The sequence below is a fragment of the Miscanthus floridulus genome, chromosome 9 (genome assembly GCF_019320115.1).
Source record: "Miscanthus floridulus cultivar M001 chromosome 9, ASM1932011v1, whole genome shotgun sequence".
In the NCBI taxonomy this organism is placed as follows: Eukaryota; Viridiplantae; Streptophyta; class Magnoliopsida; order Poales; family Poaceae; genus Miscanthus; species Miscanthus floridulus.
The window spans coordinates 38,843,489-38,863,703 of NC_089588.1; the positions used below are offsets into that span (position 1 = coordinate 38,843,489).

At 46.6% G+C, this 20,215-nt stretch overlaps 1 protein-coding gene across 2 annotated transcripts; it reads left to right on the plus strand.

Annotated features, from left to right (window-relative positions):
• Positions 1-1,951: 1,951 nt before the first annotated feature.
• On the plus strand, positions 1,952-8,778 carry LOC136483659 (caffeoyl-CoA O-methyltransferase-like). 2 transcript variants are annotated; one of them, XM_066480784.1, is made up of 6 exons: positions 1,952-2,191; positions 2,279-2,358; positions 2,475-2,619; positions 2,721-2,785; positions 7,957-8,026; positions 8,115-8,778. In XM_066480784.1, the coding sequence occupies exons 1-6, from the start codon at positions 2,099-2,101 to the stop codon at positions 8,385-8,387; spliced, it is 726 nt and encodes a 241-aa protein (XP_066336881.1). In that variant the 5' UTR covers positions 1,952-2,098; the 3' UTR covers positions 8,388-8,778. The 2 variants fall into 2 exon arrangements, with proteins under 2 accessions (XP_066336881.1, XP_066336882.1); XM_066480785.1 differs by lacking the exons at positions 2,721-2,785; positions 7,957-8,026 and having other exon boundaries at positions 1,958-2,191.
• Positions 8,779-20,215: the final 11,437 nt, after the last annotated feature.

Sequence of the window (20,215 nt, forward strand, 5' to 3'; positions counted from 1 at the left end):
ACGCCCAGGCCACAACCTGGACCTAGGCCAGGATTTCCATTTCCCGCCTGGGCTCTATTCGGTCCAGACGATCTCGACCGCTCATCTGCATCGGATGGCTGTCCGGCCATTTTGGCGGAACAAAACCACCAGCTGCAGCCGGCTCCCCCAAACCCTAGCTCAGTCTCACTCCCTCCCTTTCCTCTCTGATCGCCGCGACGGAGAGCAAAACGCAGCGTCCACTAGAGAGAGAGAGAGAGAGAGAGAGATCGGAGAAGAAGAGGATGATGGCACCATTGCCGGCCCCCTCACCGGCGTGTGCACTCCCTAGCGGGTGAGTGCGCCATCGTCGAGTGGACTGGCAGCGGTGCCCTAGCGCGGTCGGTCTATACCGGCGCTGAGGTCCTTCATGGGTGACCCGGTGAGTGGAGGCCGGCGAGCCACCTCCCATGCCCTTCCCCTTTTCCCCTTCTTTCTTCTCTCTGTTCACATCTTGTTTCCCTTCTTCTCGGAGCTGATCCGATTTAGGGTTAGGGTTAGATATCGGTTACTGTTTTTCTTCCCCGATGGATTAGGGTTCGGGTTAGTGCTTGGAGTTTGAGTTAGGGTTCAAACCCTCTGTCTCTTTGCTTCTTCCCCTTCCTCGGTCGTAGATTCAGCCGGTTAAGGTTTGGCCGAACCCACTGTTCATCTTCCCCACCGACTATTTGCGGGTTAGTGTTAGGGTTCGTGTTTGGGTCGATCCAAATCGACCAAATTGAACCTCTTTCTTCTGATTTCTTCACCCCGACTGGGGTTTGGGTTAGGAACCCTCTGTCTCGATCCGAATTGAATCTTTCTCATCTACTTCTAAATTGCTGCCACCTCTAACTAGATCTACAAACTAGCAACCTAGGCTCCGATACCAATGATAGAATCGAAAACTATTCTAGGTGTAGATAAGTGAGTAGGACTTAGCTTAATGCATGAATTGGGAGAGGGAGACTTGGTGATGTACTTCATCATATGTAGCCACGGCCATGGCGCCATAGCGACATGGCCACTAGAGTCGTAGTAGTAGTGCAGGCGCAGTGCAGTGACGGCGACCGACGGTGACTCGAGGTGCCGCGGTCCGGTGGTGGCACTTCCCGCCGCTGGCAGCACCGTTCCCTCTAGATCGGGTTAGGTTTCTCTATAGGTAGGTTGCGGTGGCTCAGGTCAACCTCATACCTCATGCCCAGCCCCAACTTCCTTTTTATGGTGCTGTGCGATAGGGGCCCACAAATCATTGAGTGGTTGGACGCCCCTAATCAGGGTGTTGATCCAAGGGCCCAATTGACCGTTGGGCCAATTGGTAGAGATCAAACTAATAGGCCCGACATAAATACCATGGACGGAATGCACTACTTGTGACTCGGATCCATCTCCTCGATCTGTTGGTTAGCCGCAAGGATTCCCAGTGACCAGTGAGCACTTACCATGATGAGGCACCATTTTAAAAAAAGGAAGTTCTATTCCAATCTCTACATAAGTTATGCATATGATGAGGTGCCATTGCCCATTGGCCTTCAGAAGTTCAGACAATCAGACTGTTCTCATGACAGACGCTTGGACAGTTGTACGGTTGTTCTTGCATATGCCATGCAAATTGCAGTGATGCAAATGTGGCTATTGTGACACTGTCCTTGCCTTCATCCCTACCCTCACAGGATTGGCATGCTCCTAGATTGTTCGGCGCGTCGTTTTGTGCTGCAGTACCCTAGCGCAGGAGGGAGCATCTCATGTTCCCATGAGCAGCTTGTGACAGAGCACATTTCTTTTGCCTGGTGCTCTGTCTCTGCTGGAAACACGTTTTTAACGAAACCTAAGGGGTCACTGATGTCTCGCGCCTTTCGGTCCTTTGGGCCCGTCGGACCATAAAATACATCTCACATAAGTTGCCTTACAGTTCAGAGCCCAATCCCATACGGTGGAGGCCCACACGTTTCCTCTTGCGAGGTTAACCTTGTTTCTATTAGAGGAGTATATAGAATGATGGCCTACCCTCCGGCCGGCAACTTGAAGACAACAAAACAACTCCTTGTCTCCTTCCGACCTCCCCGCAACAACATCGCCGGATAGCAAAACCTTCCGTCGGAGGATGGCTTCCACCGGCGCTGGAGAAGGCAACAAGACGGCTGCTGGGAGCAGCCTCCACAGCAAGACCCTCCTCAAGAGCCAATCACTGTATCAGGTAACCCATCCGAAGCACCAAGCAATGTTTCATCCCACGAGACTTCATAACCGCTCGTCGGCGATTACCTTTCTTCGCTTCGTCTAGTACATACTGGAATCCACCGTGTTCCCGCGCGAGCCGGACTGCCTGCGGGAGCTTCGCGTCGCCACCGCCACCCACCCCATGTGAGTCACGCCCACGGATCCGCTAGCTGCTCGTTCCGTGCGTTGGCCTGCGCTCGGAGCGCTTCTTGCACGGTACGTGTTTGACGTCTGTCCGGATGCGCTGAGACGCGCTGCAGGGCTGGCATGGCGGCGTCGCCGGACGAGGTGCAGCTGCTGGGGCTCCTGATCGAGATGCTCGGCGCCAAGAATGCCGTCGAGGTCGGCGTCTTCACCGGCTACTCGCTGCTCGCCACCGCCCTCGCCCTCCCTGACGATGGCAAGGTCAGTGCGTGCGTGACCACTTCATCACTGCGACTTTCCAATCTGTTTGTGTTGGGGATCAGCGACTTTCCAATCCTTGGTCGCCGTGTTTGGCGCGGCAGATCGTGGCCATCGACGTTACCCGCGAGAGCTACGACCAGATAGGATTGCCGGTGATCCAGAAGGCCGGCGTGTTGGAACCGCTGCTCCGTCGAGGAGCCCGGCGAGGCGGAACACCGGCGAGTGGTGACCGCGTCAACTAAAAACTCTACGGCGGCGAGCGAGCGATACACGCGAGAGAGAGAACAGTTTCGGTTCACTGCGAATGCGCAGCTTTGTTCATGCATTCAACTTGGCCTTGTAGGCCTGGATCGCCTCCCCCCCGCCACGGTTGGGCGCTGCACGGTGCGCCGTCATTTCCGGAGCCCGTGCGACATGCACGGCGTGCCAGCCATGGCGGAGGTGGCCCTGAAGACGCGGTCCTGGCGAGTGCGTGTGCAATCGCCACACACCCAGGATTCTACGCTAATTACAAACATGCTGAACATCAAAATGTAACACCTAATGCACACCTAAATGACTGACACGATTACTGACTCTGGGTTCAACATTTCACCCCCTTAATCGTGACACATGTTCCCAACTCCCAGCTGTTGACGCATTTCAACGAATTTGATCCTTCCCAAAGGCTTCGTCAAGATATCTGCAAGCTGTCTGTCGGTGCTAACATGATCCACCTCTGCAATCCCATCAGCAACACACTCCCTGATGAAGTGGTAGCGTGTGTCAATGTGTTTGCTCCTTTCATGATATACTGGATTCTTGCTCAGCTCAATGGCAGATTTGCTGTCCATGAGAAGCTTGAACTTCTGAAGATTCTGGTCAGTGAGATCTGCAATAAGTCTGACCAGCCAAACACCCTGACAGGCTGCTGAAGCTGCAGCAACATACTCGGCTTCACAACTTGACAGTGTCACTGGCCTTTGTTTCTGTGAGGTCCAGGTTACCACATTTCCATTCAAGAAAAACACTACACCTGATGTGCTCTTCCTCTTCTCCAAGTCACCAGCATGGTCACTATCTGAGTAACCCAACAGTTTCAGGTTCATCAATGATTTACAAGTATACTTGCAGCCATACTGAGTAGTCCCTGCAATATACCTGACAATTCTCTTCAGAGCTGCCCAATGTTCAGAGGTAGGTGACTCCATGAACCTACTGACCATTCCAACAGAGTAAGCAATGTCAGGTCTAGTGTTCACTAAGTACCTCAAACTTCCCACAAAGCTTCTAAACTTTGTCACATCTCTGACTAGATCAGGCCTCCCAGGTATTAACTTGCAATTTTGCTCCATGGGTGTATCCACAGTATTGCAACCAGTCATGCCACATTGCTCTACTATTTTCGCTGCATATGCTCTTTGACAAATGGTTATTACACCAGGCTTCTGCCTCACCTCCATTCCCAGATAATAGCTTAGCAGTCCCAAGTCACTCATGCTGAAAGTCTTGCTCATCTGTTGCTTGAATTCATGGATTCTATTCTTATCAGGCCCACAGATGACTAGATCATCAACATACACTCCTAGAAGCAGCAAGTTATCCCCACTTCCTCTCTTGTAGACTGCATGTTCTTCACTGCTTTTGCAAAACCCTAGCTTCACAAGTTCTTGATCCAGCTTGGCATTCCAAGCCCTGGGTGCTTGTTTCAGGCCATATAGTGCCTTTGACAGTTTCAAAACTTTTCCAGACTGCTTGGAATTCTGAAAACCAGGAGGCTGCTGTACATATACCTCTTCCTGTAGCTCACCATTTAGAAAAGCAGACTTCACATCCATGTGATGCACCTCCCATTTTCCACTTGCAGCAAGTGCCAACATGAGTCTGACAGTTTCAAGCCTAGCTACAGGAGCAAAAACCTCCTCATAATCCACTCCATGTTTTTGAGCATAGCCTTTTGCAACAAGTCTAGCTTTGTGCTTGACTATATTGCCCTCCGGATCCCTTTTCACCTTGTAAACCCATTTCAAACCTATGGCTCTGTGACCCTTTGGCAGATTAGTATAGCACCAAGTGTTGTTTTCTTCTATAGACCTCAATTCACTGTTCATTGCTTCAACCCAGCATTTATCTTCCAATGCTTCATCCACACTAGCTGGCTCATCTGCTGCGAGTAAGCAAACTCCACTATACTCATATTCTTCCAACTCTTCTGTATTGTTGAAAATATCATCAAGTTTTCTGAATCTGAGTGGTCCACCATAGGTGTCCTCTGAATGTTGGCTTGGTGGAGTTGCATACTGCATAGCTGGTGCTGCATTGGATCTTGGAGCATTTGGGGAGTTAGGTGAGTGATTGTGGCTCACATTACTCCCTTGATCTGCTGGTGAGTCACCCCCTTGAGCTGCAACTGGGGTACCAGCATTGTCTGCATTTTCTGCATTTTGGCCTGTTATCGGATTTTGGTCAGACAACTCATAGTGAACAACAAATGAATCTGTCACTTGCTGATCTGTGCTGCATTGTGTATTGTTCCAATCCCAGGGTACATTTTCTTCAAATAAGACATCTCTGCTCACCACCAACCTGTTAGAGGAAGGATCAAACAATCTGTAACCTTTAGTACCTGATTCATAGCCTATCATGACCATCTTGCTGGATCTGTCAGATAGCTTATTGACACCAGGCCCAACTTTCTTTACATTTGCAACACAACCAAATACTTTCAAGTGACTCACTACTGGTTTCTTTCCATGCCAAACTTCAAAAAGTGTTTTGCCACTTAGGGCCTTGGTAGGACACCTATTTAGCAAATATACAGCTGTTCTGACAGCTTCACCCCAAAACACTGATGGAACCCTCATGGCTTTCAGCAGACACCTTGCCATTTCTACTACTGATTGATTTCTTCTTTCCACAACCCCATTTTGCTGTGGTGTATATGGGGCTGTGGTGTAGTGCTTGATTCCACCATTGCTGCAGAAAACTGAGAACATGTTTGAAGTGAATTCACCACCTCTGTCTGTTCTCAAGGCTTTTAATTTTTCACCAGACTCACTCTCAGCTCTTAGCATAATCTTCTTGAAACACTCAAAGGCTTGGTCTTTGGACTTAAGCATTTCAATCCACATATATCTGCTGTGGTCATCCACCACCAACAGAAAAAAAGAAGCTCCCCCAATGCTCTCTGGTGTTATTTTTCCACATAGGTCTGCATGAACTAATTCTAGCCCTTTTTCTGCTCTGAAGTTTGACACTTGTGGGAATGGCTTTCTATGCTGTTTACCTAGGACACACCCATCACATACCTTCTCCACCTCCTTGACACATGGCATCCCAACAACCATTGACTTAGCACCCAACATGTTTAGTGATCTAAAATTCAGGTGTCCAAATCGAGCATGCCAAAGCCAAGACAAATTTTCAGACTGTGCAAGCAAACAAACTGGAGGTGTCAAACTGAACTTAGCTAGATACAGTCTATTTCCAACTCTAGGTGCAGAGATTAACAAGGTACGATCCTGATCATAAACACATAATTTTCCATTTTCTCCCACATATCTGAACCCCTTTTCTTCCAACTGGCCCAAGCTAACAATGTTGCTTTTCAATTCAGGTATGTAGTATACTTCAGTAAGAACTTTGTGATTCTGATTTCGATCTTGCATAATTACTGAACCCATACCTTTGATTCGGACGGTGGAGCCATCTCCAAACTTGACTGTCCCTTGAACACTGCTGTCAAGCTGTGACAGTGCTGACAGTGATCCCGTCATGTGATTGCTCGCCCCAGTGTCGAGCACCCAGACGCCATTAGGGACGTCCACCGGTACAACCTTCTCCTCCATCAGGTGAACACACTGTGATGGCCCGTGCATGACGTCACACGTGGCCAGCATCAGCGCACCCACCTGATCACCGCCGCCGACGGCGATGTTGGCCTCCGGTGGAGCCTGCTCCTTTTTCTTGTCTTTTCTCGGGCGCTTGCAGTCTTGCTCCCAGTGGCCATAGATGCCACAGTTCCGGCACCGACCTTTGCGACGTGGCGTGCCCTCGGAGGTCAACTTGACCGGTTTCGAGGTGCCGCCATCAGGTCGTGCCGCCGCCTTGTTCTTAGGAGCACCGCCGCCCGCGCCGCTCCCTCCGGGCTTGGACCCCGAGAGGAAGCGATGCTTGTGCTTCTCCATCCAGTCTTCTTCGGCCATCATCAACCGCCCCATCTTGTCGGTGACGGCCTCCGTCTTGTCCTCGAACCGCTCCTCCGCGGCCCGCAACCTCCCGATCAACTCCTCCACCGTCAAGGTCTTGAGATCGACGAACATCTCGATGGATACTACCACCTGTGTGAAGCGAGGCGGCACCACGCGAAGAAATTTCTTCACTACGCGGACATCGTCAATGTTCTCACCGAGAGTTTTCAGGTTGCCGACGAGATTGGTGATGCGCATGCCGAATTGATCGATGCATTCGCCCTCCTTGAAGGCAATGTTCTCGAATTCCTTCAAGAGCCTTTGGGCGTTCACCTCCTTGACGCGATCCGCGCCGATCCGCATCGTCTTCACCGCCTCCCACGCCTCCTTCACCGTCGCCTTCCTCCCCAGCGACTGCCACATCTCCTTCGGGACTGAGCGCAAGAGTGCGCTCATCGCTTGCCGATCTTGCGCCCGCTTGGGATTGGTACCTGGGTCGATCACCCCCCAGATCTCCAAAGCCTCGTAGTTGCACTGCATCAGCATCGCCCATTCGGTGTAGTTGTCGGTGGTCAGCATCGGCCAGAGGAGTGAGCTCTCCTTGACGCCGCCGGTGCTGTTTGAGGGTTGGGTGTCGCCCATGGTGCTTGGTGATGGCGATTTCTTGGGAACGACGAATTTCTTGCGCGGTGGCTCTCTTGGTGGGCTTACGCTGCCGTCGTATTGCATAAACCAGCTCTGATGCCAGACTGTTGGAACCGCTGCTCCGTCGAGGAGCCCGGCGAGGCGGAACACCGGCGAGTGGTGACCGCGTCAACTAAAAACTCTACGGCGGCGAGCGAGCGATACACGCGAGAGAGAGAACAGTTTCGGTTCACTGCGAATGCGCAGCTTTGTTCATGCATTCAACTTGGCCTTGTAGGCCTGGATCGCCTCCCCCCCGCCACGGTTGGGCGCTGCACGGTGCGCCGTCATTTCCGGAGCCCGTGCGACATGCACGGCGTGCCAGCCATGGCGGAGGTGGCCCTGAAGACGCGGTCCTGGCGAGTGCGTGTGCAATCGCCACACACCCAGGATTCTACGCTAATTACAAACATGCTGAACATCAAAATGTAACACCTAATGCACACCTAAATGACTGACACGATTACTGACTCTGGGTTCAACACGGCGTGGCGCACAAGATCGACTTCCATGTCGGGCTCGCGCTGCCCGTGCTGGACCAGATGGTGGCCGAGGTGAAGAGAAATTACACAGAACCGCATCCATGTGCAAATGTTCTCGCGGTGCAGAGATGATGCCGGCCGCTGCGATTTTGTCTTGCAGGAGGTGAACAAGGGCTGGTTCGACTTCGCGTTCGTGGACGCGGACAAGGTGAACTTCCTCAACTACCACGAGCGGCTGCTGCAGCTGGTCAGGGTCGGGGGCCTCATCGCCTACGACAACACGCTGTGGAGCGGCTCGGTGGTCGCGTCCCCCGATGAGCCGCTCGCCGCGGCCACCAGGGAGTTCAACGTCGCCATCGCCGCTGATCCCCGCGTGCACGTCTGCCAGATCGCCATCGCCGACGGGCTCACGCTGTGCCGCCGCGTCGCCTGATCCGTATGCGGTTGCCCGCCCCGAAATGCAGAGCTGTGGGCTACTGGGCTGTGGCTGTGGCTGTGGCGCCGTGCTGACACTGCTCTGTACTGGAAATGGCCATGGCTTGTAGTGTAATAACGAACTGGTCTTGAGCGAAAATAAATCGACCAGCGCGCGCCTGCGTGTGTCATCAATCATCACGCTCAATCTAATGGCCGGTTGGCTGGGGGGCGGCAGGCCGGCGACGCCAGACGCCGGTGACGAGCCGGCACCTTCTTCCCGGCGGCGGGTGCCTTTGGCGCGGCACGGGCGACGTGTATGCGGCGTTGCTTACCACAATTACCCTTGCTCCCATTGTTTAAAAAAAAAAAACAATCACATGAGGCAAGTAACGCCCAATCTCTTTGGATTTTCTAGTGTGCACTAGATTGGTTGTTATTAATTTAACTATCCGTGGTGGGGGCCTAGCTAGGCCTATGTGATGTTTTGCACTATACCCATCAGTGTGTTGTTTATTGCAACTATACTGCTGAAATGTTTCTAGAAGCTAGGTAAACAAGAGATATATGGTCCTTGATTTGAGCCTCAATCTCAGATTAAGATGTCCCCGGATGAGTCATCAGGATGCATAAAACCGTGGAAGCTAGGCTCCGGTCCAGAGTCCAGACGTCCAGTCCCTTCAGAGAGATAATTAACATGATTCCTACGTTCGGTCCAGACGTGGCGGTATAACCTGACGTTGCCTACCTGTGACACCGACGCCGCATATGATTCCACAGTGTTCTTTTTTTTCCCTGGATAACATGCATGATTGCATGGTCAGATTTTCTTTTTCTAGTGGGGACCAGCTAGCTAGATTGATTGAATATGAGCTCCCTCTCTTCTGTAATACAGTGCATTCTAAGAATTTTAAAACAAATTAAGAGAGAACATAAAAGAAACGTGTATCTTCATTTTATTTTCTAATTAGACACTATTATCAACGTGATTAATGGTGATTGATTGATAAATGAAAAGTATTTAATGTAAAACTGGTTTTTGTCCTGTAGAATGTATTATATTTGAGGATAAATTTTGAATGCTACCATGCCGGAGGGAGCATATTTGAAGGGGCCTGGTGCCTGGTGGCTTTTAACTGTACACATGTTATTTGCTTTACATCTCAGCGCGCGTCTAGAGAAACTTTGTGCCTTTTTTTCTCAAGTTGAGCGGCGCATGCATTTGTCGTGGGGCCCTTGTGTTTGCACGGTCGATGGATCGTGCATGTGCTCCAACTTCGCTGTCGAAATGCTGCTGCCTTCTAGAAGCAAAACTCTAGCTAGTAGGCATGAAGGCATGGATGGACCTCCTTTACCAGCTAGGACGTTGACGGATGGCTCCTTTACCACACACGCATCCAGCCGCCAGACCCGCGCCGCACTAGCGCTTTAAGCACCGGTAGAGAACCGAGCTTTACTTACCTCTCTAGTTCAGGTTCTCCATCCGAGAAAGTATTCGGGACTAAAGGGGGTCCTTTAGTCCCGAGTCAGGAATCGGGACTAAAGGAGGATCTTTAGTTTCGGTGGGTAACATCAACCGGGACTAAAGGTGCCTCATGACATGCCACGATGGTCGGCACTTTTAGTCCCGGTTGGTAATACGAACCGGGACTAAAGGTTTTTTTCTTTTTTCTTTTCTTTTCATTTTTTTGTTTTATTTTCAAAATAGGTTTTCGAAGTCGTATTGTACGCTGCTAATTATACATTTATACGGGCGTATAGTATATTTCGGTTCAAGCACAATGAACGTATTAAATCACACAATTCAAGCATAGAAATATATATATATATATATATATATATATATATATATATATATATATATGCATGCATGCATCATATATATATATTTACATGCATGCATGCATATGTGTATTTTACATTATATTATTTTATGTGCATATGTTACAAAAAGATTGCATTACAGTTGTTGTGATATAACAAGTTTTCTCTCATCCTCTAGCTTGGCTTCAATGGCAGTGTTGGGTCGAAGTAGAACTCGCCCTTGGAATCGATGACCTGCTCATTAAAAAATCCGGCTATAGACTCTTGAATTGCTTTGATTTGGTCTTACCGTATGACCTTTTCCTCCAACCATCGAGTCTACAGGTTTAAATTAAAGGAAAATAAATTAATATATGTACATATATATATATATATATATATATATATATATATATATATATATAAAGACATAGTAACACAATCAATAATAATAATTAAATGAATATATAGTGTATTTTTAACGTACTTTGAGTCTCTCTGTAGGAGTTCTTTGGGAGACCACCTTGATAAACTTGCAAACATAGTAACCACAGTAGTTGTTCCCCTGTTCCTGCCTCAGACACCACTTTACGAGAAAAAGATTTGTCATCCAATCTGGTGATCCGGTGAAAGCTATATGTTTAATTAATAAAGATGATGCGATTTAGGGGACTTACTTTCAAAGGGATTACATTCAGTGGTGCTTTGCATTTTCCCATGTGTTGCTTCTCAATAAATGTTTTCCAAACACTGCCCAATAAAAAATTTGCCACGTCATCATATATAGTTAATCATCATGTTTGTGTGTATATATAGTTGCTAGAGATACCAAAATTACCTCTGGATAATATCTATCATATCTTGGTAGTCTTGTTGTGGTTTTCTCATCGAGTCATAGATTATCAAGTGACTTTTCACCAGATCGATGTCCATCAATATCCAGTGATTGCTGCATGTGTTTATAGGATATAACGCATAACACTCATTAATCTGAGCTCTGTCATTGTAAATCTGCATATATATAGTACTTGTTAGGATAATTTATATGCATATACACACATATGATGAGTTTAATAATAGATCGAAAGAATTATTACTTACAGGCAATAGCAGCTAATGATAACTTTGTCCAGAGAGGTCAGGTGGCATAGTTGATGAAATTCTGCAAAGTCAACATACATGACATCATCGCCACGGAACCAATGTTCGTCTCTAATTCTGACACCAACTCAGAAGTCTCCACCGGTAGACGCCTACATGTACCACTTGTTTAGCAGGTACATTTGCATCCCCAGATCAGATAAGGCTTGAGGGTTGTATAGACTCTGGCCTAGTACAAATTTTTTCTTCCAAATACCAACCTCCGCCGCACTCTCAATGTTTCCATCACCAAACATCTGGTAAAGGTCGAGACCAGTCTCATCAACAAATTCACCAAGGTGATCCAAATCGACATCCAGAGGTATGTTTGCCTGATGCATTAATCCTAAATTCGAACCATATTCATTACCAACAACTAGCGAGGGGACTGATTGGTGCGCTTGTTGTCTGAGTTGGGCAACTCCTTTCCATGCCCGCTTCTTTTTCTGTGCCGCCTCAATTGACTTGGTGAGAGTGCGGTCATAGTCCGATAACGTTGATTTGGACGGCTTACGAGATTCCCGCTGTTGTTGCTGGTAAGAGGGCACCCTTTTTCTTAGAATATCTGGAGCTACGAAGAAGTACGGTTTCTCCGGGTTTCTCCTTGCTTCTTGATTCTTTTTAAGTTTGTCATAGAATCTAGACATATCTTTTTTATATGCATCAGTTCCTTCTTCCTTCTCTTCAGATATTATTTTGGGAATAGCCCTTGGTTTCACGGTGGCTTTCTTTGCCGACGGGGACTGGTTCTTCGTTTGCGGGGCTGGCCTCTTGCTAGGCTTCTTGGTAGGCGGGGGCGGGGGAGGCGTTGGAGACCTCCTTGGAGGTGTTGGCAGCGGCGTTGGAGACCTCCTTGGAGGTGACGGCAGCGGCGTTGGAGACCTCCTTGGAGATGGTGTGGATGCAGCCTCGCCTTCCAACACAATGTCATCGTACAGAGCACTATGATGATCTGGCGATTGAACAATTGGATTTAGGTTGGGGGAGGATCTGCTACAAAAAAAGGAATAACATATTATTATGAGCAGATTGTTAATTATTTAAGCCAATACAAATTAATGATGTAGTGTTTTCATCCGCATGTACCTATGGTGAGGTAGTTCAGGAGGAGGTGGAGCCGACATCCTAGGAATAATGATGTAGCGCTTGCGCCATAGAATGAATGTCTTCTCTGCTTCTCCTAGAGTTTTCTCGCCATCACCTCCAGGATTGTCAAGAGGCAAATCACTAAAACCTTTTTCAGCTTTATCTACTAAGATGGTAGCATATCCTTCTTGGATTATATTCCCATGAATCCTTGGTGTCTTGGTTCGGTCGATAGGATTAACAAGACCGATAGCCACCTTGATTGTGGAATTCCCCTTCGGAATGTGTAGCTCACACGATATACAAGGTTCAGTGACGTCATCCATAGGGAAGCGCAGTCCTGTGTCCCCTTGATTTGGTATCTCCGTGGAAGCGCAGCTGCTTTTCAATTGAACAGATTGGCTAATGTTGATTCCTGGCTCTGATGCCTGCTTACTTGCACTCACTGCTATTTGCACTTGCCTTCTGATTTCCTCCTACATTCTCGCTTCAAGGTTTTTTTCCCGCTCCTGTGCTTCACGCACCGCTTCCTCCAACCTCTGGAGCCGCTATGCCTCTTCTTCCTTCTTTCTCTGGCGGCTTCTGTAGGAAGATCTGTCCTGAGGGAATCCATGCTCCCACGAGACACTTCCTTTGCCTCTAGTTCGGCCACCATGTTCAATAGTCCCGATGGCGTATGTCAGCTCATCCTTCTCTCTGTTGGGCCTGAACGCACCACTAGCAGTAGCTCTCTGAGCATAAAACAATCTTTCTGCTGCTTCTTGCAGTCTTGCGCCATAAACGCACTTCCCTGTCTCCTGGTCCAGTGTTCCTCCATGAGTGAAAAACCAATTCTTTGCACGTTCTCCCCACTCGAGTGATTCTGGTCTGATACCCTTGGCAAGAAGGTCTGCTTCCATTTTGTTCCACTTCTTAATGGCAGTCGGGTAGCCACCTGATCCCAATTTATGGTGGTATGTCTTCTGTTGGGCATTACGTTGGTTCTTTATCACCCGACTCACACCCTCTTCTGAAGTCTTGTACTGTACAAACTCATCCCAATAGGGCCTCTGCTTTGAGATCAGGCCTAGGACAGTAAAATCTGGTGCTATGTTCTTCTTGACATACGTCGTGTATAGGTGTTTCTTCCAAGTCTGAAACTGGGTGGCCATCTTCTTCATTGCCCAATCCCTAACTCGCTCCTTCAATTCATCACCATCTATTATATCATCATAACCATCTGTTTGGAGCGTGAAATGTACCAAGACATCTTTCCAAATTAACGTCTTGTCACGATCGGAGATAAAACTGATATGAGGAGCATTGGTCTTCTTCTTCCATTCGCGGGTACTGATTGGGTGTCGGTCCCGTACAAGGTAACCACAGTGGTGCACGAATTTCATTTTATTCGCCCCCCCCGATTCTCCTGTATCCACATTGAACTCTTAGATGATGAAGCGGCCCTCCAATGGCTTTTTGGGACCTCGAACATTTTTACTCTTTGTTGTAGTTGTTGATGTCGATCTAGAGGGCTACAAAACATAAACATTATTTTTAATGTCATGAGCACACATAAGACATATGATAATATATATAGCTAATAATAAAAAATATATACTTGGCCAATATGTTGTTGCTCATTTTGTTCAAGAGCTAAGTACTGACTCCCGTCATCTGCATCCTCTTGCACGTTATTTTTAGCACCATCATCGCCGACAACTTGAGTGCCAGTGTTGATCAAATTCATCATCAACTCCTCCTCATCCATGTTTCTCGGGTCGGCCATCTAGCTTCAAAAAACAAAACCAATATATAGTACGTCAAATCTTTGCTTACATGCGTAAAATCTATGAACAATATGCATTATTAAATCTTGCCCCTCGGTCACGGACGCAATTCGCCACACTAGGGCGAACTGCGTCGGTACTAGGGCGAATTAGGGCTATACATAAACGGCCGAGGGCAAATTGCGTCGGTGACTAGGGCGAACCACGTCGGTGACATCAACAGCGCGGTTCGCCCTGGTGTGATTGTTTAGCGTTAACGATAACAATAATACGAATGTTGATCGACTAGGACGCGAGAGAGGGTGGTGTGACAAGAGTGGCAGTGCTCCACTCCGCCGTATATATGTCTGTACACATGGGTGAACGAGGGCGACGGTGCTCCACCGTATACATAGAAACGCATGGGCGAACGAGGGCGGCGGTGCTCCGCGACGTATATATACATGCATATGAATACAAATGACGTATATATACGTGTCGGCGCGGTGGCCGGTGTGCTGACGACGACGATGTGAGGTGGGCCGGCGTGCTGACGACGACGATGTGAGGCGGGCCGGCGTGCTGACGACGACGACGTGAGGCGGGCCGGGGCGGTGTCGGTGCGTGATGTTGTGATCCTATGTACCATGTGAACCATGTAGTCATTCATCATATGAGAAAATTCTATGTTGATAATGTAAGTATAAGTCATTATGAAATATAAGTATATGTGTCTTATTGCTAATATAACCATTACTATTTCCAAAATGATAAGAATTTATTTTCTTCTTCTACAGGCGATCTCTGATGCTATGATATAAAGTTGAAAAAATATGTAATGCTCATATTACTTTAGCAACATTAATATATTATATCTGTATATTCAAAGTTCACAAATGAAGAAACGTTGAAGTTTTCTTTCATTTTTATATGATATTTGCGTATATAAAATCTAGGACATTTGTAATTTACTTTAGAACATCTATATTCGGTATCACAGCAAAATATAACATTTTTTCAAGTTTTTCGGCCACCGTCTGAGAATGTACAGAGAGACGAACTGATCGATCACCTCGAGCTTGGCAGTGGAGGGCCTCGGACGCGCACGGAGGAGGGCGCGGTGGAGGGCCACGGGCGCGCGCGGTGGAGGCCGCACGAGGAAGAAGAGGGCGGCGGTGTCACGGAAGGCGAACGAACGGCGGCACGAGGAAGAAGAGGGCGGCGGTGTTCGACGAGGAAGAAGAGGAGCGGATCGATCTGCGTCAGGCGCTGGCGGTTATATACCAGAGAGATTTACTCCTGGTGCCAGCCACCAGCTGGGAGTAAAGGGTCTTTACTCCCGGTGCGAGTTACCAACCGGGAGTAAAGGTCTCTTTACTCTCGGTGCGTGTTACCAACCGAGAGTAAAGGTTTACCTTTACTCCCGGTTGGTAATAAGCATCGGGAGTAAAGGGTTTTTTTGGCGGGCCACGAAACTGCAGCCCACCTTTACTCCCGGGTGGGCTTCCCACCCGGGAGTAAAGGTGGCCTGCAGTTTCGTTTCTCGCCTATTTTAAGCAATAGTCTTGTTAAATACAATAGAAATGCAATAGTTTTTGTTAAATACATAGTAAATTAAATAAAAGGCATAAAATTATTTTGTTAAAAATATGGATTTTATTTTTCTTTATTGCACATAGGAAAAATCTATAACCTAACTTTTTTATTTTTTGTTACAATTATAAAACATAATGTAACTAATATTTATTATTTCGTTAATGCAAAAATGTAGTGTTTAATTAAAACTATTAAAACTATTGGTTTTGGATAGGAAATTTGTTTTCACATCAATTTAACATTAATATTTTAATTTTTCATCACTCAATATCCTAATTTACCTTTTTGAGAGAGAAATCCCACCAAATCAAACATTGATTTAATTTGAAACATGACATAATAAACATCTGAATTCACAATTATTACATAATATCTCAAACACACGCTACATTAAATGACTATATCATCAAGTGGGCACAACAGTGAACTTTTTCTTTACGTATGTCCCCTGGTTATGATCGCGTCGTAACCATGGAGTGTCCTCATCATTTACCAAGATGCTAGGGTCTTTGTTCACTTTGAATGGCGGAATTCGGTCATCCTTTTCATAATCTTCTGACATATCCGACTTGTCCTCAATTCCCACGATGACTCTTTTCCCTGAAAGAACTATGTGGCGCTTTGGCTCTTTGGTTGAGTCATTATCGTTTTTCCTCTTTTTGGTTTGGTAGACATATCATTGACATAGAACACCTGATTCACATCCTTGGCAAGGACGAATGGTTCATCTTTGTACCCAATATTACTAAGGTCTACTGTTGTCATTCCATACTCGTTGTCTACTGTTACCCCACCTCCGGTCACCTTTACCCATTGGCACTTGAACAATGGGATCTTCAAAGTAGGTGCATATTCTAGTTCCCATATTTCATCTATGCGTCCATAGTATGTCTGGTTATTCCCATTTGGGTCTGTGGCATCTATGCGGACACCACTGTTTTGGTTGGTACTCCTTTTATCTTGGGCTACTGTGTAGAATATGTTCCCATTTATCTTGTACCCTTTGTATGTGACGATATGCCATGATGGTTGCATAGCCAATAAATACAGTTGCTCATGGATGCTCTCATCACCTTGACATTTTTTTCGCAACCAACCGCCGAAAGTTTCCATGTGCTTACGCGTAATCCAAGCTTCAGTCTTCCCTAGAAACTCAGATCGTAAGAGATCCTTGTGTGTCTCAATATACGGATCTACCAAAGAGGAGTTCTGTAGAACTGTGTAGTGCGCTTTATTGAAATAATCATCATCCGTACCAATATATGTTTTCCTCCCTAGTGTCCCCTTTCTGCTTAGTCTCCCCTCATGTCTCGATTCAGGAACACCAATCGAGTCAAGGTTGGGAATAAAGTCAACACAGAACTCAATGACCTCTTCTATTCCATAGCCCTTGGTGATGCTTCCTTCTGGGCGAGCACGGTTGTGAACATATTTCTTTAGGACTCCCATGAATCTCTCTAAGGGGAACATGATGTGTAGGAACACAGGACCGAGAATGAAAAATATCCTTGACTAGGTGAACTAGGAGGTGTGTCATGATATCAAAGAAGGAAGGAGGGAACACCAACTCAAAGCTGACGAGACATTGAACCACATCATTCTGTAGTTTAGCTAGATCAGTTGGATCAATTGCCTTCTAAGAAATTGCATTGAGGAATGCACATAGCTTCACGGTGGCTAGACGTACATTTGGAGGTAGAATTCCTCTTAATGCAACTAGAAGTATTTGCGTCATGAGAATGTGACAGTCATGGGACTTTAAGTTACAGAATTTCTTCTCTGGCACATTTATAATACCCTTTATATTCGAGGAGAATCCAGATGGTATCTTGATGTTGTTTAAGCATTCAAACATGATTTCGTTCTCCTCTTTGCTTAGAGTGTAGCTAGCAGGACGTAAGTAATGGCGTCCATCATCTGTCTTCTCTGGATACAGGTTGTCTCTTTCTCTCAAACAACGCAGGTCCTGTCGTGCTTCAAATGTATCCTTAGGCTTTCCATACACACCCATGAAGCCTAGCAGGTTCACACAAAGATTCTTCATCAGGTGCATCACGTCGATCGAGCTGTGGACCTCTAGGACTTGCCAATAGGGTAGGTCCCAAAATATGGACTTCTTCTTCCACATGGGTGCATGACCGTTAGCGTCGTTCAGAATAGGTTGACTTCCATGTCCTTTTCCAAAGATGACTTTCACATCATTGACCATATCGAGTACATCCTCACCGGTTCATTTGCGAGGCTTGGTCAGGTGGTCTGCCTTCCCTTTAAAATGCTTGCCTTTCTTTCTTACGGGGTGATTTGCAGGAAGAAATCGACGATGGCCAAGGTACACAACCTTTCGGCATTTTTTCAAGAATACACCTCTAATATCACTGAAGCAGTGTGTGCATGCATTATATCCCTTGTTTGACTGTCCTGAAAGATTACTTAGAGCAGGCCAATCATTGATTGTTATAAACAACAATGCTCGCAGATCAAAGTGTTCCTGTTTGTACTCATTCCACACACGTACACCTTCTTTATTCCACAAAATGAGAAGTTCGTCAATAAGTGGTCTCAGGTACACATCGATGTCATTGCCAGGTTGCTTCGGGCCTTGGATGAGCACATGCATCATAATGAACTTCCGCTTCATACATAACCAAGGAGGAATGTTGTAGATACTTAGAGTAACAGGCCAAGTGCTATGACTACTGTTCTGCTCTCCAAAAGGATTGATACCATCTGTACTTAAAGCAAATCTTAAGTTTCTTGCGTTATTTGCAAACTCTGGGAATTCTCTGTCGATTGCTCTCCACTGGGACCCATCAGCAGGGTGTCTCAACATATTGTCTACCTTACAGTCTTCTTTGTGCCATTGCAACAATTTTGCATGTTCTTTGTTTCTGAACAGACGTTTCAAGCGTGGTATTATAGGAGCATACCACATAACCTTGGCAGGGATTTTCTTCCGCGGACGTTCGCCCTCAACATCACCAGGGTCATCTCGCCTGATCTTATACCGCGACGCATGGCATACCGGGCATGCATCCAATTTCTCGTACTCTTTGCCACGGTACAGGATGCAGTCATTAGGACATGCATGTATCTTCTCGATTTCGAGCCCCATAGGACAGACAACTTGTTTTGCTTCGTAGGTAGTGGTGGGCAATTCATTGTCCTTCGGAAGCATCTTCTTTTGGATTTTTAGTAACTCTCCAAATCCCTTATCAGATACACCATTCTTTGCCTTCCATTGCAGCAATTCTAGTGTGGTTCCCAACTTTTTCTGTCCTGCATCACAAGTTAGGTACAACAATTTCTTGTGATCTTCTAGCATCCGCTCAAACTTGATCTTCTCCTTTTCACTTTCACATTCTCTTTGTGCGTCACGAATGACCTGAGAAAGATCATCAGCCGGCTCATCTTCTGCGGCTACCTCTTCTTCAGCTTCTCCCATTGCAGTATCATTGAAGCACGCACCATCGGGAATAATATCATTGTCGTCCCATTGTTCTTCTTCACCTTCTTCCATTACAACACCGGTTTCTCCGTGCTTCGTCCAACAAATATAGTTTGGCATGAAACCCGACTTGAACAAGTGTGAATGAAGAGTCCTTGAGCAAGGATATTCCACCATATTCTTACATATGGCACATGGGCAGCACATGAAACCGTCGCGTTTGTTTGCCTCGACCGCACGTAACAAAGAATGCACGCCGTCAATGAACTCTTGGGAGCGGCGATCAGCATTATACATCCAATGCCGGCTCATCTGCATTACATGACATAAATACCATATTAAAACCTAGATCATAATTAATTATTTATACAACATGCGTGCCACCACAAAAGATACAAATTTATGAAAGCATCGCTACAATGTAGACAATCCCAACTACCACTAAAAGAGCTAAAGCTAAAATACATTTCAGGAGCACAAGGATTTCGTGACCAATCTCAACTAAAACAGACAGATCCCCCGATTGTGCAACATCTTTGGGCTTCTTCGGCTGGATCACTGCCTCATTAGCCGCCGTATCTGCCTGTTGTGCAAGATATTTTTGCACGAGTTCAACATACTCTTTCTCCTAGTAGAAGCCTGAACATCGTCCACTGCCATCCCACTGAAATTAAAACAAAAAATTAGAACTTTAATCACAACCATCATGAAAATAGGTATAAACTAACCATAATCATTAAATACGATAAAATAACTCATATTGCGATCCGGACACTTGTAGAAGATACGATCCTTGTTGGGACCCTCCTTCTTCACTCGGTACTCCATCACAATCTTCGTCTCATCACGACACTTGCCGCATGGAATGAGAGGGAGGTCTGGCCTAAGTCGCTTTGGAAACCCATGAGAGGCCGAGGACCCGGAAGCAGTTGCCATCTACTCTCTATACTCATTTTTTAATACACTATAAATTTCTCATTTTATAAACAAATAAAATTAAGAAACTATAAAATTATCTATATCTCTAAACAA